This window comes from Plectropomus leopardus, chromosome 5 (assembly GCF_008729295.1).
Source record: "Plectropomus leopardus isolate mb chromosome 5, YSFRI_Pleo_2.0, whole genome shotgun sequence".
Classification (NCBI taxonomy): Eukaryota; Metazoa; Chordata; class Actinopteri; order Perciformes; family Serranidae; genus Plectropomus; species Plectropomus leopardus.
The window spans coordinates 16,077,882-16,102,879 of NC_056467.1; the positions used below are offsets into that span (position 1 = coordinate 16,077,882).

The 24,998-nt window shown below is 39.1% G+C and overlaps 2 protein-coding genes across 2 annotated transcripts in view; one reads left to right on the top strand and one right to left on the bottom strand.

Moving 5' to 3' along the window:
- The window catches only part of trarg1a (trafficking regulator of GLUT4 (SLC2A4) 1a), a 20,828-nt gene extending 11,312 nt beyond the window's left edge, over positions 1-9,516 (top strand). The window contains exons 2-3 of the mRNA XM_042485991.1: positions 6,543-6,669; positions 9,074-9,516. Of these exons, the coding sequence (XP_042341925.1) occupies positions 6,543-6,669; positions 9,074-9,087 (141 nt within the window). The 3' untranslated portion in view covers positions 9,088-9,516. The remainder of the gene's footprint in view (positions 1-6,542; positions 6,670-9,073) is intronic.
- Positions 9,517-15,616: 6,100 nt separating this feature from the next.
- gosr1 (golgi SNAP receptor complex member 1) overlaps positions 15,617-24,998 on the bottom strand; it is a 29,682-nt gene continuing 20,300 nt past the window's right edge. Inside the window, exons 7-9 of the mRNA XM_042486688.1 lie at positions 20,202-20,231; positions 16,467-16,549; positions 15,617-16,030 (exon numbers count right to left, since the gene is read on the bottom strand). Coding sequence (XP_042342622.1) covers positions 15,906-16,030; positions 16,467-16,549; positions 20,202-20,231 — 238 coding nt within the window. The 3' untranslated portion in view covers positions 15,617-15,905. The remainder of the gene's footprint in view (positions 16,031-16,466; positions 16,550-20,201; positions 20,232-24,998) is intronic.

Sequence of the window (24,998 nt, forward strand, 5' to 3'; positions counted from 1 at the left end):
AGCTTCAATGTTTTCTCTCTAAACTGTCTAAATGGGCGTGTTTTCATGAAGGGGGCTTCCATTGATTTAAGATGCTGATGTTGCTTTTATTTGTGATGTCCAGATCAATACNACACACACACACACACACACACGCAGCCCCTCAAGCTGACATGAAAAACTGCAGGGTGTATTAACTGTGCAAATGCTGACATAGAGGCCCTCCCTTCTTTCTTTCTTTTTCTGTTTTAATTTCCATTTTTATGACAAATGAAAAAATGTCATCATCTCTGCAGATCGGCCTTTTTTAATGTTTTCTCTCTAAACTGTCTAAATGGGCGTGTTTTCATGAAGGGGGCTTCCATTGATTTAAGATGCTGATGTTGCTTTTATTTGTGATGTCCAGATCAATACAGGCTCCTCTGGGACTGTGTTTGCACCATAGCTTCACATTGCAGTCCTGGAGGTGAGAGGCTTTCGTGTCCCAGTGTGTGAATGTGAGAGAGAAAAAAACCCTCTTATTTTACTGCCAGGAGCCCAGATTGACAGGTGCACTGATTTAGCTTTTGTGGCTTAAGTCACATTGAAATTAGTCTGGTGCTGTCACGATATAATGGCACTGACGCTAACCGTGATATTTGAAAATGAAATATTGAAATCAAATTAATAATACACAGATGTTAATACTGTGAAGACCTAACACCATCTGCTTGGCTTTTTATTATCCATGCAGTATGATTGCTCTCTACACTTTGCCAAAAAGATAATAAACCAAATTAAGTTGTATTTCACTGGTACCATTATTAGTTCTTTGTTTTCAGATTTTTATATTGTTGTGAATTCTTTTGACTACAGCAATCGTGTAGTGAAAGTCTGATATTGTGCCAGCCCTAAATTGTACCAAAGCCAACTTGAAAGTTTTATGAATTTAATCAGGGTTTTGATCTTAGAGTTACCCCTACATTTTTTAAAATTATTATTTATTTATCTTTGTCAACTGAATGTCTTATCACTATCTTTCAAAGTGATATGCTTTGAATAATTGTGAATAAAAGCTTTTGGAATAAATGTTGTTACCTAGATTTAATTAACTGAACAAATAAAAATTAACCCTCTTACATGTGACATTAAAGGGAATATCTCACTATCCAAAGTGTTAATATTCTTATAAAAAAATTAAAAACAAGGCTACATTTTGTATTTTTTTTTTACAATCTGTAAAACCTTAGTGGTAAATGAGAAGTTTAGACATGATTTGTGTGTCTAAACAATGTTTTCACAGATAAAAAACATAAAAAACAACTTTATATGCTCTGTGTTTCAATGAACACCCCAGTGTAGCAAACGCACTGTGGGATCTGACTACACCCGAGACAGCCTGGAGACAGAGAGGCTCATGGGAGTGAGAGGATGAAGTAACTGGTAGGACATCAGGGAGGGTGGAGGGAGGGCTCTCTCCTTGTCTTTCTTTCCCTCTGCAGTGTAATCTTATCTAACACTGAGGCAACCCCAACTCTGCACCCTCGGTGCTGACTGAGTGAAAGAAGCGGACATACAACACATTGTGATTTAAAAAAGCTGTGTGTTGGTCAAAAGTACATGTAGCTAATGATATAAAAGTAGTTTATTATATTTCAAAACCACCACACTTAAAAAAAAGGAAATGTGTGATGTCTAGAGTAAAGAGGATGTTTTTATCATGATAAACTAGTGAACTTCAGGCATTTTTTTTCCCACTGAAATAACTGGAATGTAATGTTATTCAGTAGCAGTTGCAATTATTCTATTTAATACCATACTATCTTTATGGAGGAAAGCACCCTACAGAAATATAGAGGTGTAATTTAATATAGATGAGAGGAGTGAGAGGTCCATTTCCTGCTGTGCTGCACACAGCGTCTGGTTTAAAAGAGATGTTCAGCACCACGGACAGCTCCTACAGTTTTCATCAGGCTTAAAGAAGCATCTCACTGCTGGAAAGATGGTCTTTTCATAAAATGAAGCAGTCTATGCAGTAGAAAGGTGCAAATACTTTTGAAACTGGTGCTTCATGATTCGAGAAAACAGAGAAAAAGGAATCTGGCATTCATCTTTGCTTAAGAGGTAGAAAACTTACAACTACCAGAATGCATGGTGCCACAGCAGACCAATGAATGAATCTGCTGGTTGGTAACATAATGCAAACTTCTATGTTCCACACAATGATGGTCAGCTGGTAACAAACAATCCTGTACCACAGTTAACCCTTTGAAACCTGAGAAAATTGTCTTGATTTCTTAAAAAAAAAAAAAAACATGAGAAGAAGGCACAAGCAATGAAAGAAGAAATGACTAAAAAGTTAAAGTATAGTATAAAAAAAAAAGTATTTTCAAAATTTCTCTTAAAAAAAAAAAATTATCAGTTTTCCCAGGCTATTAAAAGTACATTTCAAAATCTACTAATTCCTTACAATTTGTGGAATATTTCTTACCAAGTTTCCCATTTCCTTTTCCCTCGTTTTTTAAATTTGCTCACAGTCCAAAGGTTTAAGCATTTGTGAAAGCCATCTGAAAGCAGCACAAGAAAAGTGACATCGCTCCAGGTGTCAAAGGGTTAAACTGCAAGCTAAAATATATTTCTGAAAACATTTAAGGGCAGAAATAGGCTGTGCAGTAACATAATTTTGGTTTATATTGGATCAGCATTGCCTAGTTTCACTGTTTGATCTGGGTTTTGTCTGAATCTGAGCGAGAGAGGGGCGAGTTTGTTTTGTTACTCACCTCTGAACTCTTTGTATCCACGGTAATAATACAAAAAAAAGTACAGCCTACAGTTTGAGCTAGAGCCCAAGAACCAGCAATACTTCACCAATAAATGCATTTTGCTAGGTACTGGTTAGATAGTTTACCACAGTTCATTTACTACCCTCATTGTTATGATACAAAGCTGGTTGAAAATTAGCCAAATATACTTTTAAAAGATGATGCCATCACAAACAAACAGCCGTGTTGCATGGTAGATTTGAATCTAGACTTTGTTTTGATCTCTTCACCTTCTGCCCTTGCTCTTTTTCAACACGGAGTGTGAGTGACACTTTTCTAATACTGTTATCCCCCTGAGTCTGACCTCTGAACAGTCTCAGTTTACCGGGGCATGGACCCAAAGAGAAGTCGAAACTACCCCACAGGGATGCTGACCCAGTCTGACTCACACAAGCTGGTATTGTGTACAGTCCAAGGAGCTAAGGATTTGAATCTAGTGTGGACAGGCCACTGCATAACTTGATTTCACTGTTTTGTTCATGAAAGCTTTGCTGGACAGTTTTATCCTCCTGGCATGGTGCATTATCATATCAAAAGATGCTGGCACTGCTGGCATAAGGGAACAGTTAGGGGTCCTGTAGCATTCAGATGTTTGTCATAAGGGGGCTCAGCAAGCACCATACAAATGTAATCAACACCATCACATAACCACAAGACTGCAGTGCTTTCACTCTGCGTGATGGATGCATTTAGTCACACAACCAGAGTGAGACTGCAGGAAGTGGAATTCATCAGACCAGGTAATGTGTTTCCTGCTCTCAGTGTCCAGCGTTGCTTTCCACAGTACAACCTATAATTCTTCTTTAGTGCTGATAGAAACACAACACAACTGTTCTACCGCATTTATGCTAAGGTGTAACAGGCTAGTCATGCTTCTATTCTTCTATTTTAATCTCTAACCCGACACCCAGTACCATCTCATTTGCATACAGTTTTTGTCTTAACGTGTGAAATTAAACAGGGATTATACTTCTTTTGGCCTGATTCACCTTGTTAGTCTATTCATAAATGTTTCTAATTGTCAATAAATCACATTAAAATGACCCCAAACAACCATATTCTAGTTTTCATAATTTCCATACTTTTGATTATATGAAAGTGAGGTATTTTTCTTTTTTCTTTCTTTCTTAATCATTTATTTAACTTTCATCTTCTAATTTTCTAATGTTATTGTCCAACTATTGAAATTATTTTTTTAACCCGTTAACACCTGGTTCGACATCAGTTATATTTTGCTGCATTCAGATGCCTTTCACTGGTATTTAAACCTCTGAAAATTATTTTTTAAAAAAGTAACATTATTAGATTGGGGGGATATCATTAATGATTAAAAAAAACAAGGAAAAACATGGACAGAAACTATATTTATAAAACTCTTGATCACTGTATAAATTTTAAATTATATTACAGAAAAAAAGGGAAAACAGCACTTTTGAAGTCATTTTCTTGTTTCTCTCTAGTTTGTTTTTATGTTTTTATTCACTTTACTTATCTTGTGCTTATTTTCAGGTAATTGTAGTTTTCAAAAAATGTAACTCAAGCAGGAATCAATATCTGGGGACTCTTTCAGATATGGAGGTCAGAGAAATTACCCATAAGCTTGGCTAATGAACTAATATGTGTTAGAAGGATCAACTGAATGTGTTTCTTGGTCTTGCCATGGGATTTGTTGACAATAAGAAAAGTATAAAATATCAACTGCCTTATCCTTTAAGGGAAGACAGACATCCCTAATGACTCCCATGAATATGTATTGAAAAGTACTCTCTTTTATTGACTGTTTCATGAAGTAGAAACCCATAGTGACATGTATAAAAAGGATTGAATATTTAGTCAAATATTTCTACGGTAAGACACTGTGAAATAATATTTTTCATAAATTGAGCCTTTGTTTCACAACAAAATGTCCCAAACCAAACCATATCATAGTCAGATTTACATGTACAGTAGTATGTGTTTAACAGTATACTACATTTTAAAAAAGCAGACAAATTAAATGTTGATGAGAAGACAGTGACATCAACTGTATGAGATTTGTTGTTTTGGGATTCTTAAGCCATGCACGAAGATTGAGGATTCCCATCTGTCATGCCTCTTACACACACACACACACACACACACACACACACACACACACACACACACACACACACACACACACACACAAACACACACCCACACATAAATCTCCCTGTCTCATATCCCCAGCATACATAAAGCAATATACATACAGCATCAAGATGATCTACGACCTCTTCACAGCACTGCGCTCCTTCTCCATCCAATTGGCTCTGCGAGTCCACATCCTTCCATCAGTCCCAATCTGCAAATCTGAAATAGACAATTTCACAGTTTACAGCTGGGAATAAATTATTGTTTGCATTTTACTTTAAGGGACTCTACAGCACCCAGTATTGACAAGTCACCATTACTGTACTGTTTGTATGTCATTTTCCCTTAAAATAACTGGGCTGTCGATTAATGGAAAACCACCTGATAAATATTTTAAAGTGTAACTCTCAGAGAGCTGCTGAAGAGAGGCAAGCTCCTGTACTGCGAACTTTATCTTTCTCTGAGTTATGTGTGTACTACAAACTGTAAATGCCTTATATGTGTTGTTACTGTTATGTTGGTCATTACAAAGGGGTTATATCCGAATATGTTCTTTCTGGTGAAAAATCCTATCGGTAGAATAATAATTTTGTTGCTTTGCATCATTTCACTGTGCAGAAATACCTTCTTTTGGCATATCTACAGAAAATGCAGGTCAGCAAAACCATTGTTCAAGTGCAAATTTATATTTTTAGGACTTTATTAGGGGTTTATTGCTCAGTGTAAAACATTTGTTGGAAAATAATAGGTTAAGTTACTTTGATGATGTAAATAAAATAATAACATTGCATTTTTAACAGCGTAACGAGTAATCTTTAACCTGTTATCAGTATTATGTCTCAAAAGTAACCTTCCTAACACTGCTGTTGATTCAGCTGAGATTGTCTTTTTTGACTGCTACTCTTTCCCGTTTTCACTGTCTGTCACGGAAAAAAAATGTTTTGTTTCATGCTGGTTGCTTGTATCAGTAAACTGAAGGTTGCTGGGGAGTTGCACTTCTTGAAAATCACTGTGGTTATGTGAAAAATGAACATTAAAACTGTCTACAGACACAACTTAAAAACAGATATGGTGAGACAAAAGTTTGACAACTAGAAGAATATATTTTGTGTGTGTGTGCGTTCTCATTTGGTTGGTTTTTATTGCAACTTTGTTTTTACTTTACATTATATTTGCTACAGGAAAGGGCTTTTTCGACAACATCTGTAATGGTTTACATCTCATTGGCATGTTTATGTCATCAACTTTTTCCAGTATTGTACATATTGATTATATCTTAGTCTTTAGGTAGAGGTCACTTTACACTTTGGCTACAGTCTTTTCAATGTGAAGGCTTTCATGCAAGCAACTAAAAGTATTTTAAACAGGTCTTCATCCTGAGCCGTGAGTTTAACTGGGATTTTGTCCACAGTTAATGCAGCAGAAGAGCAGTTCTGCATGGCAAAGGAAGTCATAAAAAACCTGCTTTTCTGCTGGGTGAAGGGTGCCCCAGATATCTATTGTGACATATTTCTTCTGATTTGTGCAGAAACTTAATGTATTCATGATATATAACTATTATTTAACATCTTATATATCAATGCCTTGCTTATCATTGTCATTCTAATGTTTGGTGTCTTGGTAATAACCTGTGCTTTTGTGTGTCTCCAGTCCAGAAACAGTCTCCAGGTGGGAGACATTGATGGGGCCAGGAGGCTGGGTCGACTTGCTCGTCTGCTCAGTATCGTCGCCATCGTCCTGGGCGTTGTCATCATTGTAGTCTACTGCTCAGTTGCAGGTACAGAAACAACGAAAAGAAGGATAAATTTAGAAACACACTGACAGACAGTTTTAATGTTTGTGATAATGACTGACATTTACATGCAGTATTCAGTGAAGCCTCAATCAAAATCAAAATCAAAATAGAGTCATTATCTGTATATGACCATATCAGTATGTGTGAAAATATTTTGTATGAACACATTCAAATGTATGAATGTGTAAAAAAATCTTAACAAATATATATAATTTTTGAATCCCTGTGGAGATATGTAGCTGTGCATGACATTTTTCAATACATGAAAAATATTTGAGTGTATAAAAAAGATTTGCACAAAGATTTGCAGTTACACATCCGTCTTTTTTAATTTTTTTTTTTTTTTTTAAAGTTCATAAAGACCTTATTTGTATGAGTGAAATCCAAGTTTACAGCTACAAATCAAATACAGTACAAATATACCTACAAGTACAAGTCCTTTTGACACATATTTGACACCATATCCTGAATAGCCAGTTGCAATTCTCAGATTGACGCATAATTTCACTATCCAATTACAGCGCTGGAGGGGCGAGACTTCTTGCTGTGAGTCTTTTGCTGCAACCAAATGTGTGGAAAACAGCTTGCAAAATGTTACCGGCTCTTCCCCTGACAAAGTATTGTCAGTTTAATGGTTGGGAGTGAGGCACATGTTGCCTCATGCGTGATCTGATAAACAGTACATTCATCTTATTCAATGCTTATTGACCCATATTGTTATTATTAAACTGCAACTGTAATGCAACTGTAGCTGTCACATTAAGCGTGTGCCAAACAGCCACAAGCAAAACAAGAACCAAAGTTGTGAAAGCAGGTCTGGAGGTCAGGGCCAGAAGGCTGATGTGTTTACCGGGAATCAGACGTTAGGTCAGAGGCAGGAAGGGTCAACAACAGGAAATTAGTCTTGAATAAAGTGCTGGAAAGTCTTGCATGAGTGGCGAAGAGCAATCTGGCAACAAGTGACTGTGAGGATGGAGTATATATATGCCGGCTGTGAATAATGAGGAACAGCTGAACTGAGTTGCCTTGATGAGGTGGGCGTGGCTAGTGCTGAGGAGCAAAGAGGTGCAAAATTACTGACTGGGTGACTGGACATGCAGAAAAGAAGAACTGTAACAGATTAGATTACAGCCTCAGGAGGAAGCAGCAAATGTGTGTCAAAAGTATTTCTACTTGTAGGTATGACTTGTACTTGTAGATTTGATTCACAGTGGGGATCCACACATACAAATAAATTCTGTGTGAACATTTTCACCTACAAACAGATATGGCCATACACAGCTACAGTACTTTTATCTAGAGATGTCCCGATCAAGATTTTTTTTTGCCCCAGAACCCCATCCCAGTCATTTGATATTGAGTCAATACCGCGTCCCAATTCGATACTTGTATTTACCTGAATTATACAGCTGCACAGTTCACACTTCGAGTTTTTTAAAGTTATTAAAATCAATCCAGTGTATATGCTTGGCAGTTTATCAGCTCTGCAATGCAACACAAGAAAAAATTTCAGTCATCTAGGGGTTTTTCATTTAACTAAAAATATTTTTTATGGCTATGGATCACAATTCCATTAAGTGCAGCATTTGTTTTTTCAACAAAAAAACAAATTAAACAAATTAAAATGTATCTTTCGAAATTGCTTTCAAATCCACTTTGTGTCACATTGTAGTAAAAGAACTGAACAATATAAATGAATTTGGTGTGGCAGCTGAAGCAGAACATGAAAAAAAATCAATTTCTACTTATTGGAGTAGCAGCATTACAATAATAAACCTGAAAATCTGCCGCATGTCCTGCTCTCTGTTTACGACACCTGTGTGACGGATGTAAGCAAAGGATCGAGTGGGGCACGTGCTCAAAGTAACCGATCCCGATCAATTAAAAAAAGGGGTTCAGCCGTTCCAGTACCGATGCTTCGAATCCGATCAGGACATCTCTACTTCTGCCTCTATTTTGACTCCAAACAATGTGTAAAGCGTACTGTTGAATTAATGTTATGATTATAGTAGTTTAGCTCAGAATATGAAAATGGATATCACTCGAGTACGCTGTATATGTGCAGGTGCTCACTCACAAGTCTTCAACAACAAAGAATAGCTACTGCATTACGATTACAGGGTGATATATGACACTACCACACAAGCATGAGATGTGTGTTTTTTTACATCTTAACTCAGCACATTTCCAAGGCGTGTGTGTGTGCAGATTGATTTAGCACTGCAGTGACTGTAGTGGGCTGACTGTGCAACAAGGGCGAGTATACTACTCAAAGCCTTCGACACTTGAGCTTTACCAGTCAAAGTAATGAATCTGGTGGTGAGTTAAAGCTGCGTCTGAACTGATTCTCTCTGACAGTGCCACCCTTCTCTTCTTCTCTTTTTAGCCGCAAGCCATTGACATGGAGGACCTGAGGGGAAAAAATGAACCGTGAAAGCCAGACCACGGATGAAACAAGGGGGGAGAAAAGCCCATTCCAAAACAAAAACACCCCCAACTTTATGCCATATTGTAATTACATCATGACCAACCTCTGAAAGCAAAAAATAGGCAACTTGAGAGAGTAGGTATTGCAGCAAGTAAACAAATAAAAACATTCAGAGAAAAAAAAACAGAGATGCATGCAATAGAATCCAGTAACCTTTGCTTGACGAAATAACAAAGAACCTGATGTAAAATTGTGTGGGTTAAAACGGAGGAAAAAAGACTATACAGACTTGTATGTGGCCAAAAAGAAACATAAAATGTTTGGGTTTTTTGGAAATAATGGACTTCTTAACACAACGAGGACGATCTACGTATGAGAGTGAACAACGGACGTTTTCTATGTCTCCTTGGAAAAAACAGATTCTGGGTTTGGGCTTCAGACTTTGGACAGCTGCATATAATCCTCGTATAAATCTCTTGCATTCAAAGCATATACTGCTACAAATATATTTGAAATATATAAATATATAGATGTACATTTTATAAAATGTTTGTATGCCAAGTGGTGCTGGGTTTGTTAAGACTGTCACAACGGCTGCTTCGTCAGCACTTGGATTATCACTGGAAATTCAAGGGTTTGTGAAAAGGGGGCAGGGAACACATTTTTAATTTTTGTTATTTATTATAATTTTTTGAACTAAAAGAAAATGAGACCAACTGCATGCCTGAATGTAGATAACCAAACTTCTGCCTTCGTTTTGACTGTTATTAATTTGGAGAGGCTAACAGGTTTGCACATGGAAGACTGATTTGTGTACGTTATGTGAGTGCAGCCACTGTAGGATGTGAGGACTAGACCTTATCTGCGACCCCCCCCCCCCCGTTTTTTTCTCAAAAGTCTCTTAAACCCTGCCGTGCTCTGGCAGAGACTGAAATGCATGCCAAACCTCCCAAAATCCTCCTTTTCCGTTCACATCATTCCAATTCTTCACCACAAAACCTGATTTAGTGGCTGCTGACCTTCATCTTGTACCCTTAAATCCCATTTTACATACAACCTTTCATCACCATAGCCCCCCATTTTCCATTACCATTCTTACCATTGTTATACACTGACTGTTAATTATTTCACCGAATGTTTTTCCCCGCTCCTCGTATTGGTATGAAATGTATTTATATGGGAAAATATATATATGCAATATGTACGCATGCAATTGGCCAAACAGGTCTGCACACATTTATGTTTTCTTTGTAAATGAACAGGTCTACGAGTTTGACTGAGTAAAAAGCATTTAAAGAAACCTTCTTTGGAATCCAAGCACGACAGATTGTCTGTATTCTTCACTTTAACAGAGAGAAGTCACTGTACTGAGTACCCCGTGACTGCACAGGACTGTTGTATTGACATATTACAGGCTTATGCTACAAGCACATGTAACATCACTGTAAAACCATGTAGCATTATTTTAATCCACAGCTTTTCTTTGGTCATTAATGTTTTTTGTAAATTTTGTGCAGATTAAATCAGGAATCATTTGGACATAGTCCCTTTAAGTGATAAAATGCTTGTTTGTTTGTTTAAGGGCTCATACAAGAGAAACACCAGCTAATTTCAACTGATGAGGGGTGAACTGTGTCAGAGAGCTAAATAGATTACACGAAACTGATCATCATCAATGTAAGCTGTAAAGAATTAACACTATAATGCACAATGTTTTGTGTAATATGGGCTTTTATCAACTCCATTCAATTCATAGATGTACATAAAACCTTTATCCAAACATCTGAAAGCAGCAAAATCCAAAGATTCCCCATGTTTACTACCAAACTCAAATATGTCACATTGCATTGTTGTCCGAATTGGCAACGTGTAATTTGGATCACATCAAGTTTAGTTTACTGCTCTAGTGTTTTCTCTAGCACACACATTTTCCATCACTGAAACTGGTGTTTAATAAGAGCCAAATGTCTAGCCTATAAGCTCTGCTCTGTCAGTAAAACAGTTCATTTCATTCCAGTATATTACTGTGTTTTTTTGCCAGTGAACTGTATGTGCCAGTTTTCATATCTGTGATGTACATTTTGCATGTCTGGAATAAATGTTACCATGCATGGTCCAAGTTTTTGCCTTTTGGTGGTAATGTTAATGAGGAGTTGTGTGATGACAGCCAGAAATGAGTTTAGAAGATTCAACAAAATTTAATGTGCCAAGCAGCAGCAGCTCTGTGAGTGTTTGGGCAAAGCAGTGCTCTGAATAAATGCGAAGATCAGGATGTTAACACATTGATGAGTCGCAGCTATAATGTTTACCATGTTATTGTCTCACTTTAACAGTTATAGGTCCAGTGTGTAGATTTTAGGGGGATATATTGGCAGAAATGGCGTATATGTTTTCTTCAGTATATAATAACCTGAAAATAGGAATCATCTTATTTTCATAACCTTAGAATGAGCCATTTATATCTACATTGAAAGCGGGTCCTTCTCCACAGAGTCCGCTATGTTGCACCATCATGTTTCTGCAGAAGCCCAGAACAGACAAACCAAACTCTGGCTCTAGATAGGGCCATTCACTTTTTTGCGTTGCCCACCCACCGTAGTTAGCAGCCCCTCTACAGCGAGCCAAACAGCAACGTCAGAACATGTAAAACTGCTTCACTCAGTGTTATTAACGGTTTAAATCACCAGATCAGTTTATTTTGGAGAGGAAGAGACCTCTGCAGATAATTTGGCTCCCGGTGAAAACCTCTTGAACATCTGGATATAAAGCTGTCGGAGAAAAAAGGATGAGCACATTAGCAGGTGCTGGGCTAACAGCCAGCTTGCAATGAGCCGCACAGTGTCAAAGAAACACTGAATTGTAATGTGAAACTGCTTAACTCAGTGTTTTTTCCCCCAGTTTTAATTACTACATCTGTTTGTTTTAGAGAGGAATAGACCTCTGCAGATCATTTGTCTGACTGTATAAACCTTTTGAACAATGAACACTAAAGGAAGTTTCAGTTGGTTGCAATTTGCAGTCCTCGCTGCTAGATATTGCTAAATCCTGCAAATGTATTAACAAACAATAGATACAAACTACAGCTGAGGCTGACGGGAAGTCTATTCTAACATGAACCATAGTATTCATTAAAAAACAAAAATGACAACTCCGAGGCTAGAGGTAATGTCAGCAAATCATTAAAAACAGTAGGCTTTATCCTCTGGGAACATGAATGTGTGTAAAAGAATTTCATGGCCATTCATCCAAAAGTGATTGCGACATTTTAGCCTGTATCAAAATGGTGGCGGCTTTACGCATGAGTGGACTTTGCCATTCATGCGTAAAGCCTCTCATAGACTTTAGCAATCTTTAAATTTAGTTGGAGCTACACTGTACAAAACAGATCTTATAAAACTGGGTAGGACATCAAGTTTGATGTATGCAGACTGTACAATGACACGGCTACTGAATCGCAGGTTACAACGTACATCCATCAATTAATACACAAGAACAAAACATCATCAATGTGCGTCCTCCATCTATGCGGTGTAGTGGTGATAGAAAAATGTAAAAAAGAAAAAAAAAATGAATTGAACCTTTACTATAGAGGGAGTTATGTGAGTTTCATAGTCTGGAGAAGAGAAGTGGAGAAGGACGAGGACAAGGATGTGGTCGTAGCTGGGGGAAAAGAGGCCAACTTTGCATGCTAATTTTTCACCAAGAACTCGAAGTAAGCATTAGCATCTACTAGCATTTAGCAGTGTCAGTGCGCTAATTCATGCTGAATCTCTATCGGTTGGTCGTGACAGCAGTTTCACAGAGAGATCCTCATCCCAAATTTCTGACACTGTCAGAATTTTATCTCAGGCTGTCTTTGATCGTACAACCGTGACAACCTCTCTCACTTTGCAACATAGGACCAAAATTTTAGAGCTACGGGCAAAGATATCCCCACATTTTTTTCATGTTGGTCATCTTTTGTCCAAAATCGCACAGTTTACGGACTAACAGGCTTAAGAAAGAAGGCCAGATATTGGGTGTACACTTTGAACTGCATTGAAAAGAAATGGCATCAATTATTAAAAAAAAATGGTCCAGAAAAGAAAATATTTAGCACAATCTCTTTAACTTACCTCACATGCATGCGGGGGTGGACACAATGACAGCTACACCTGTGAAGTGCAATACAAAACAAGAGAACATTGTTCAACACAACATTGTGGAAGTATTAAACATATACTATGCAGGATTTTTCTACAAAAACGATGTATAGACTCGTAGAGAAGTAATCCCTTTAAATCATCACTACTCTATCCTCTAGCTGTAGTTTCTGATTTTCTTTGTTGGGGATGTTCATGGGCGTGTGCCACCACAACGCTCAGGTGAGGTCGAAGCTTTGTAAAAAGGTAGCGACAAAGTGTCACCAACAGGCATCCAAGAGACAGTGCTGAAAAAAAACCCCACAAATACAATGAGGTGAAATGCCAAATGAGAATAAATCTGAATCTTTAACTTTTGCTGGCGGACACGTTTACAAACAGTTACTGACAATCCTGCATAGTATATCTTTAATGTGCGATGTTCAGTCATTGAGACCGAATCAGAGATATTGATTGAACTCTGCAGTGCCGTTGTATTGGATTGCACTATAGTGTCGCTGTTGCTTTTACTACATCTAAACCCTGTTCATACAGCAGCTCCTGATACACAATTGTGCTTCAGGGCACACAAACACCATTTATCACGGCTGCCACTACAGTGGGTTATAAATGGCTCTGGGAGGGGGAAAAAGGGAAAATGAAGAATTCATGACAGATTTTGCACTTTTACAGCCAGCTTCCCACACCTCCACACTCTGCAGAGCTGCCTGATGCAATCCTCACAACGCCATGATCCTAAACCAAAAAAACTGCATTCTTTCTCCTCCTAATAAAAGGCTTTTTCAAATACAAAGACTTGGTTCTTTAATTTGCCAAAAAAATTAACTACACCTATTTTGAACTTCACACTCAAAAAAACTTTTAACCCATCAAGACAGTTCTGCAGAGAAAAGCGTAGAGGACATTGTTTCATCAGTGAAGCATCACTGATGCTGACTCTAATGTTTTTCATAAAACACTGCCTAAAATAGCTGTCTGGTTTCTACACAGACACAGACAGCCAGACTTATGTCTTACATTTCCGCTGCTGAATAAATGGACTTATTGCTTGTCAGAAATTACTGTAGCGCGACGTTTCAAAGTGAGAGGATATTGCGCTTAGCTCCGCTTGGGTGGCGTTCAGTTTGAGTGGCGAACATATTCAGGAGCTCAATGCATCAGCAGTCTTCCATGTCCGGACCAAATTTAGACTTCAGTGCAGGGTTTCCCTCCTGAAGTTCAGGGAAAGATGGCGTTGTTTTTCCTGACTATTTTTTTTTTTCACTTTCCGTCTTCTTTTGTAAGGAAGACATCAAACAGAGGGAATGAGGACAAGAAACCAAATTTATCCTCATCAGTTCATTGCAGTGAGCTGAACGCTGTGAGACAACAACACATTGATGTTTCTCACACAGCTGCCTTTGCGTTCACATTCCTACACCCACGCCAACAGAGGAAGACTTTAATCTAATGAGTCAAACCCAGCCTGCAATCAGCCCCTTCTACGATGAATGCTTTAGTCCCCACCTTCAAACACACGTTATTTTGTGTTCAAGGTGAAGTGAAGTCAAATAGAGGTTCATGGGCTCTGCAGGCACACTATACATGCAGAATGGTTAAATCCTTCAACAGCCTTAACCTTTGACCATCAGGTGGGTGCTTGTGCCAAATTTGAGGTAATTTCCTAACGGCCTTCTTGAGAATGAGATATACAAGAGGGCGACAGTGAGCTTTACCTTCGGCCATCAAATTCTAATCAGTTCATGCTTGGGCATACGTTTGTGCCAAATGTTGAAGGTATTCTTGAGATATTATTTATACAAGAATGAGAAGGCCGTAAGGTCACAGTGAGCTTGACCTTTGACCACCAAATTCTAATCAGTTCATTTTTGAATCAAAGAGGATGTTTTTTTCCAAATTGGAGGTAATTCCCTGTTCTTGAGATATCACGTTCGTGAGAATGGGACGGACAAACAGTCCAAAAACATAATGCCTCTGGCCACGGTCGTTGCTGGCATGAAAACTGATGTAATTTTTTTGAGATATGTCAATGTAGTAAAAAAAGAAAGACAGAGAAAAAAAGAGCCCTGCTGTGATATCCTGCTGGGTAAAGTTGTTTAGAAATGAGAAAGTCAAATACACTTTTTACTTCCCGTCATATATTCTGAAAAATACAAGGTCTGAGTGTACAGTATTTACTCGTGTCACACACCTTTTTGCACATACTGATATGAATAATTTATTAATTCACATTTTACAGCCCACAATGACCAATGCATCCCACTTCATCAATTTAAAAGGACCACTCAACTAAAAATCCTTCCACCTGTGAAAAAGAATTATGCATCAGACGTTCTCTCAGTCTCTTCCCGCTTCCTCACACTTCCTTCTGTGTGAGTTATCAATATAATTGATTAAAATTAAGTCTTATTTGTACTTTTGGTCTCCATTCACTTGTTGGCAGCCCTCCATTTGTCCCACTGCTAAATACAAGTTCAGTAGTTCCTGTTGGCCAAATCTGTTCCCATCAAGGAACTGGACCAACTGAATGTCCTTCTGCTCAGGAGCCTCCAGGGTCCTCTAATCACTGAGCTCAGTCTCCTGGGGGTTCCCATGTTACAAAGAGCAGATCAATCTTGCTCCTTTAAAGATTTCACCAGGATTTGCTTTCAGTGAAAAGCATAGAGCAGGAGAAGGATGGTGCAGACGCCGATCACTGTGCCAAGGATGAGGGAGTCCCTTCTCTTCCGCAGGTTGATTCGCTGGATAAGATTGTTGATGGTTGGGAAACGGTCTGGGAGAGTCACAAGTTAAGAAAGATCACAACTAATTTCCTGAACAAAAACATCCTACACTGAAAAGCATCTGGCGAAAACCTTCCTGAGTGTGAAACACTCAACATCTCAGGATTTGAATTGGAGATGTAAAGAAGCTGAGTGCCAGTATAAACTAACAATGTGCATTGCTGAAGCTCCCCTTCTGCTGTAGCCCTTTACTATGACCTCCTGCATATTTGACCCCTAAAAAAATCAAAGGACAATTTGGGAGAATGACCCAGCCGCTTCCTGGTACATTCCTATAAATCTTGACAACAAAGAGCCACTCTCCATCACTGAAAAGAAATATGTGAGCATTGATTTCTGAAGGAACAGTGGTGATTTCATACTGGCAACCTTTCTTCTATTTGGTGCCCCCCACACAACCATGCACATACACGGCATAAAGGATACTGGCCAGCGTGTTGACCCGGCTCTGTATGGATTTCAGCATTCCCCTTTGGGAGGTCATATTCTCCTTGGTTGCCATGGCAATACTACAGAAACAGAGAGAAAAATAAGTTAAGAAGTGCTAATATAATGCATGTGGTTGCAGTCATTACTGCTGTAAAGTGACTTTGACTGTCATGCATGATTAGAAATTAATTTTTTTTGAGAAATGAGCTTCCAGTTTAAAGGACAAGAGGTGGTGGAGTTTGATGTTACAAAGGGAAGCAAAAGAACCACTTAAAATATGTCTTTTGAAGAAAAATAAAAGCAGAAAATGCTCCATCACCAAAAATCAATCTCTAGTACCCCATCTAGAGGCAAAACAATATTTTCCTCTGTGTTTTGGCATCTTTACCACACACAGAGTTTTAGGTTAATAAAACTGAGTTTTTAAAAAATCCTCTATGGAGCAGGTTTGTCAAAATTCCTGTTACTTTGTATCCGTGTGGATGAGTAAGACTGAGCGTTTGGGAAACGACAGTCATTTTCTCAATTTGCCAATGCTCATTTTTGCTTTGTGTAATGAGCATGAGCCTGACTAAAACCATAACAACAGTAGACTATCAGCTCAGGTTTTGTCAATACTGCTTTGTCTAATGACTACTTTAAGCCCAGGCCACAGGATGCATGAGCAGCGCATGTACAGTGCATTAGCAGCGCAGAACCTGTTGTTTGTTGTTTTTTTTCGGGCACCCATGTAACAGGTTAGAGCAGCAAGCTGCTCAGGTGCGGCGTAGCTGCTGCTCAGCTGCAGCACATCTAGAGATTCAGACTCTTGAGTGTCACATCTGAATACAGCAAGTCCAAATCTGCTAATTAAATAAACATCAATTAGGATATTAATCAAATATTTGCCTGCTGAAAGAAGTTATATGTGTTGTGCCTATTTGACTCCGTCTAATACACATTCATGCTCACACATGGGGCTGTGACAGTTTGCAAATCTTTATATCCTCCTGAGCAAAGATTAAAAACGGACATTTAGCAACCGCACGCGTGTAGGCACCTTTTCATGCTCAGAAGGGAAGGAAATCATTCTGAGGTGAAACTATCACGCTCTATCATGTTCTTCTTAGGTGCCTACAGTATGTGTGTGAGCCACCTTGGCTTGTAGAAGGAAGGTATAGAGTTGCTGTGATATTGTAGCTCTCTTGCTGTCAAACTTGGCCCTCAGCAACTTTCAGTGCAGGAAAGTGCAGCTGGGCAGTTGGCAGGAAAAGTTTCAGGCTCTATGTTTGTCTTCTGTGGCATCTGTTACACACAATAATCAATGGCAGCTACTGAGCCCTCATTTGAGCCCTCCACAGTGGGAGTATTTGAGTTAAAGAGTCAGCTCCCCCTAAACCACCTGACAACGTAAAAATACTGAGTATAATGTTAATATGGTAAAAACAGTTGGTATAGCAGCATTCTGTAAAAGCAGGGCTGGAACCAGTAAGCACCGGCCACAGGGGACAAACTCCTCCCAGCCCAGAGTGACAGAGTCCCAGAGGAGGCAGGTCAAAACAAAATAAATGAAATCATCACAGTTGTTTACTCTTGGCTGGTAAAGCTGATGTGCAGCAGGCCTATGGAGACTATGTGTGTGCATGTGTGTGTGGGAGGGTGAGGGCATGGCATCTCCTGACAGTCCGCAGTCTTGGCCTGGAGCAGTGTTTTGGGGATCGTGTTCTCCTCAGTCAGGGAGAAACACTTTGCTGACTCCAGCAACCTCAACGGGCCTTTATGTCAATGTTAACCAGCTCATGAAAATCAGAGCTGGAGGATAAAGATCCCCTGTTGCCTGATTTCAATATTTCATTTTAATGCCAATATCCACACACACAAACACTATATGATCTGTCAGTGGTCAAAAGTGGTCTTCTCAAAGTTATCAATTATCATGTCAGATGAAGTCAGTTTTATTTCCAAAATTCAAAATCAAGAAACAATCAATCTGCCTCAAAGGGCTTTACAATCTGTTTGACATTTGACACATGAAAAAAAGCTTATTCTGTAAAAATGCCTGTCTAAGCATTTGTTTCAAGGTTGTTTTTGTCATGATTTGCACCACGGGGAAATGGAAATTAGGGTCTGAGCTGTCAAAAAGGGCACAGGAAGAGGGCACTCCACAGACATTAATGGTAATGTGAAAAGTTTTCTGCGTGCTTCTCTTTTTTTAATCACCTAATAAAGTAAAAACAGGAAGCAGGGCCACTGTGTAAGATTTAGGGGCATTTATTGGCAGACATGGTATATAATATTCATAATTATGTTTTTATTCGTTTATAATCACCTGGAAATAAGAACTGATGTGCTTTTGTTACTGTGAGCCATTTATATCCGCACACAGAGCTGGTCTTCTCCACAGAGTCCGTCATGTTGTTTCTACAGTAGCCCAGAACGGACAAACCAAACACTGGCCCTAGATAGTGCCATTCACATTTTCGTATTTATTGCCTCAGTCACCATAGTTTTCCTACACGCTTTTAAGTTTCGCTTCTGCAACCTCATTACTAGATGCCACTAAATCCTGCACACTAGATCTTTAACTTGTGCTCAAAATGCAGATAGAGAGATATCTGAATTAGACCATTTTATTCATGATCAAATGAGAAAATAAGTATTTGAGAATTACCTAATTAGACACGACATAGCACAATTAGCATACAAAATAAACAAATTAAAGGAAAAAAAGTTGGTTTTAGCACAGAGAAGGGCTGTAGAAAATAATGCTATGGGTTGTGTGAAAACGAGCAATTTACAGCATGGAAACAAAAAACACACAGCATCATCACCATTTCAGAGACAAAATCCACCAATCAGACCGCTGTCCCAGCCAATCCTTAGGTAAGCATGGTTTACGAGATGTAAGGACTGGAAATAGAAAAGGCAACGCTGGAAGAGGACCAGGGGAGAGAGATGACAGAAACAGTGTGGGGGGGGTGGGGGGGTGGGGAGGGGGGGGGGTAAATCCTGAGCAACATATTCGTCATTTGAGCAGGTCTGCTGGGAGGGAAAGGAGCCGGGACTAGTGAAAGATGGATGGTAACTATAAATCAGTGAAGTGGGAGGCCCGATTCTGGGCACGTGCCATTCCTGTTCATTTATACACTCATGATAACATAGGACCTGCAGCTGGCACACTTGCAAGACTTTGATGTGCATGAAACTCTTCCAGTTGAATCATCAGTACAAACAATCGGCAACGGCACGCAAAAGTTAACTGATTACACATAAAACCTTTTGGGGAAGAAGTCAGCTATAACTCTTCAGGAGCACTAGTGCTGTGATGAGGTCAACATCATCAACGCTGAAGTTTTCTTCATTTGAACCCGATGTAATAAAATGAAAATGCTCTACTTTGGCTCTAAAGCTGCCACTCTGTCTGCAGTCACTGTTCTTTATCCTCAACAACGTCCTGTCCACGGCACTATCTGAGTGGCAACATGTCACGAGTAACAGCCTGTCAACACTGACATCTGCTAAGAGGACAGATTTATTTTTTGTTAATGTATTAATTTCCTTACTCAGCGTTAGCATTTTTAACCATAGTAGATATAGTGGCTGCTTCGGGATAAAGCACAATAACAAGAAGGCTGCACATGCTGAGGCTTTTGAGTCACATGCAGCAGTATATAAAACAATGGAGAAGAAGGTGGAAGGTGTCACATTATGCAAATATATATCTTCCCATATCTGAAGGCGAGAAAGCCTTACCTTATTGTGTCATCCATCAGTCGGTCCGAACTACAGACAAAGATTAGGAGAGGAGAGAGGGGAGAAAAAGATAAAGACACTGGTTAGATATTGCTAAGAGGCACTGAAGCAAAACATAAAATGGTTATTAAAAAAAAATAAATTAGTGTGGGCAATTATTGGTACCAGTTTCAAATTGACAGTGATCGATACTGAATTCTGATCACATTACTTGGTAACATTGAACTGGAATATTCTTGTTTTTTTCCTCTCTCAATCAATCTGAGCAACTCCCACATAGAGACTGTCCGACCAGTCTGGCAATAAACAGCATAACACAATTTAAATCTTCCCATTAATTCCAGTGTGGTCACGTCTTTCTTTGTTGTTAAACTCCTTTGCTTGTGCTGATTCTCACAAACATCATAAAGTTATATTTGTAAAAATGTTGTGTGGACAATCAACAGTTTTAAACGGTAGTTTATCTCTCCTTATGGATGATTCCCACAATGACAGGCAGCCTGGACTAAGCAGATCCAGAGAGGAATTCGCCGTACGGATCCTGGAGCTTCTGCATAGCTACACTTAAGAGGGGGTGTCAGATGCTTGCTTTTGTCCTACAGAGGATACTGGAAGGCAAATACGCACGCGCGCGCGCCCCCACACACACACACACAAACCTCTAATGTTGTAACACCAGTTTCATGTCTCGGGTTGCTCATAAACAACAATGCTCTCAGTCGTTTATTCCCTAATTGGAATCAATTTGGATAATGTTTCAGAGAACTAAAGTAAACCAAACAAACAAAACTGCTGGGATTGTATTTCATAGCTCAGCATCAATTCAACCTCCCTTCAGCAACTCCACATCCTCCTCGTCAAGCTCCATATGTGGTTTCTGTTAAGCTCTTAGCATCCTTATGTATCCAACCAAAGTTACAGGAGGAGAGGGAAGGTCTCTCAAAGACTCCTGTCGAAGCGCAACCATCTTCTACCTTTATCTAAATCTTTTCTTTATACCCTTACTTGACAATATCAAGGTTCATTATTAGGGATGTCTAGGGCTTTACCCAACTCTGTGTTGATGATTGTAGTTTTTCTCTTATAAAGTTTTGAATGAGGCTCAGCGGTTGTGGATTACACTGCACGACTTGTGTGAGAGTTTCAGGTGATGACTTCAATTCATTAAGAATTTTTCTTGTTTTTGGATTCTTCGTTCACTGGAGGCATGTGAGGAAAAATGTTTTCTTCACAAATTCAGCGTGACTGGGGCGAGTAACTAATATACAAGTGGTCATTTACGGGTCGAGGTATTTCTTTAAACTGATCCCTGTCCTGTACACCTGTTCCAAATGTTTGCAACCTTCATATATTCTGACTGACCTCTTGTTACTTTGGCCTTGAGAGACATGCCACTTTTTATCACATAATTTCAGGTGAGATTTGAATAAAAAATGGAAGCATCCTTAAAGAGAAAGATGGATGAGTTAGTTTGTAGGTCTCCTTACATTCAATGTGATGCCCCATCTCTGCCCTGCAGCTGTTTTTTTTTTTTAATTAAGTAAAGGGAAAACATATCATGTGGCTCTGCATGTGTACATGCATGTGTTTTTAAGTGTGTGTGCTGAGCTAACAGTTTTTTTCATCCAACAGATGCTGGTCAGGCCTAAAAGGAGTTTCAAAGATCCAGTTGATCAAAAATGATGAATTCAAGGAGAACGCAATAATATTAAAGAAAAGCTAGTTCATTATTAAAGAAGGAGCACTGCAAAGCTCATTCACACAGACCAGAGATTATATAGTAGCATGTGCAAAACCAAGCAATACAATCAAGATATTTGAACTTCAGTTGTTTGTGGGCCACACAAGTGACCGTGTTTAGGTCGCTTATGTGGTAAAGTATTGATCAACTGATTCCTCAGAGGACAGACCGTTTTCTGGGTGATATATTGGTGTAATCATTGAGATTGGTCTTGCTAATTACCCGTAATATTAGGGTCCTGTTCTTGCTCATGGGCCAAACAGGAATAACATCAACCAGTAAATGTTTTATTTGTTGGGTTTAATTGCTTTAATCCCAAGAATGTTGCCCGTAAGACTGGACACTAATTTTCACCACACGGTTACAGTGCGGGCTGGACAGCCCTCTGTTAATGGATCACAGCTCTGCACACAAGCGCCAAAGTGCTATTTGACAGCAGTTTGTAATATATCCATTGCCTTTGTCACACTGAAATTGAGTCATTCACAGGAATCGAATCATATGGTGAAATGGTAAATGGCACATCATTAAGAATAAAGGCTGGCAGGTGGGTGCAGCAAAGAATATTTCAAGTATGGGTAGTTGCGATGCAAAGCACACTGGAGTCTTACAAAAACCAGGCCAGCAACAACTATTCTTTAGTCTTAGAGGTTCTGTATGCAATAGGGTTGCAAAGTTATGAGATTTTCAGAGTATAATAGCCAAAATATCACGGTATCACAGTGTTACAGAATTATTATTTTCAGTTACAAAGACCCATTTTGGGATTAAAACAGATTGTTTTATTATTATTACTGAGACCTGAAATTGTTTTTGATGCAAGCATCTGCAAAGAGTCTCCCTTTTTGAAAATAACCAAAAAAAAGACGAGAATCTGCATCCATTTCTTTCTTGTTTTTTTCTTTTAAATCCAGTATGCCACAGTATACCTTGAAACCGGTATACAGTTGCAACCCTAGTATGTGACATTTAGAGCATTAATATAACATTGCTGCATACCACTATTTGCTCTTTACAGATATAATGGAGTAATGGCGTTGTGAGTAGAGAATGAAGTCACACTCCCTCTGAGTGTTGAAATTTAAGCTTGCTGGCACCGGCTAGCTCATCACCGGCATTTTGCACTGCGCTCTTATGGTGGTTAGTGCTAATGTCCAGGCTGTGTCATAGCATAAGCACAGCTCCCACCCTCCAGTTCTCCTCTAATTAACACTGTTACATCTGAGGGCTGTTTAATGTTGCTCATGGAGCTAGCACCATTAGCTGCTAGCCACTGGCTCAGCCACCTTCATGTTGAGAACTGTGTCCAGACACCTCATTTGATCTGAATTTTGCCTTTTAAAGGTGAAACATTAGGACTCAGTAGTGTCTAGATGTGACGCTGCAAAACTGACACGTCTCACGTGTGCCAAATGTGAAGATAAGAACGGTGGCCGACCTGCAAAAAATGCAACTGGCCTCATCTATAGCCAGTGTTTGATTTGTCCGTTCTGGGCTACTGTAGAAACGTGGTGGTGCAACATGGCGATCTTCGTAAATGAGGACCTGCTCCTTGTGTAGATATAAATGGCTTCCTCTATGGTAACAAAAACACAACTATTCCTATTTGAATATAAATATTTAATACCATTTCTACCAATTGATTACCCCTAAATCCTACACACTGGGCCTTTAAAAAAAACTTTCTTTCTAGGCCTATTTGATTATTAAGCAAATAAGATCTATCAGTGCAGGCTGTATGTCTGAAACAGAAAACCCCCAAAACTTATGACAGTAGAATGTTGTCAGGCGTATGACCGAGCCGCATGACCCCAGTCTTAAATAATGGAAGAAAAAACACGAGGGACATACAAAGGACTGACAGAAAAAACTAAACCTTTAACTTGTCTGTCTGCCGGGAGTGTTCACCATATAAATCATGAGCTGAGGAGCACAAGAGAGGAGGGCTGAGAGGCTGTGAGCTGAGGTAAGCCTTGATTTATAGAGTTTTTTATATGCAGAGATGAGATGGGGCAAAAGATTTACGTTCTGTTTCCTTCATCATCAAGCCGCAGCTGTAGTGGTGAGGTTGACTGTGCAATCACATTTTTATATATGTGGCCTCTGTGGTTTCAGCTTTGAGTGGGTTCCTTCCGTTTTCCCCTGGTCAGCGGCATTTTGCTGCAGTCATTACATCGCTCATTAGCTCCTAGCTAATTGCCCTTACCAGTGTGATGTATCAATCCACTCTCACCCACATGCTTCCTTGCCCTCTCTTGTCATTCATGCACAAAAACATAGAAATACGCAGACTGCTTATTACTCACATGCCTAAATCCATCTTTTTGTTTGCATTTGGAATGATCAATGGTCAAAAGAATTGTGCCTGTATTGGCTGTATTATGCAGGTACCATTCAAAGACTAAAAGAGTACAAAGATTAATAGATAATCAGAATGATAATAGATTTGTTTTTTGTTGACTCATCAAATATTTGATTATTGAAGTGGTATCCTGAAAGGAAAAACTTCGCAGGAACCGTCTGAGAGTTATGCTCAGTCAGGTTGGCTTTCAGAACAATATGAAGCAACTAATACAATCAGCCAGGTAAACTGAAACATTAATTACTTTGCCTCGGAAACAGTCCAGTGAATCTTGGCAGCAGTCACAAAGAGCAAACTGCATCAGCAGAGAGGAAAGTGGTCACAAATCAAAGCTCAGAGCTACATACTCAGCACAGCGCACAGACGGTGAGATTCACAGACATGATTTTTACAGTAACGCTGCCATTCACAAACTTTGGCCAATTAATACAGGAATCCGGTTAATGCTGGGAATCTGTAGGGACATGGGATTTTTTTTGGATGCAACATTTTGAAAAAAGACTGGCAGACACTTTGAAATCACCTGCCATTTCTATGTACTAGTGTGAGCACACAATTAAAAATAGCAGGAAAACAAATCTAAAAACCTGCATAGTGATATTGTTTAAGCAGTATTACTTGTCTGTTGTATCAAAAAACAATGTGTAACAACTGCTACCATCTACTCCGTTTTTGTCGTAGGACAGCTGGTGGG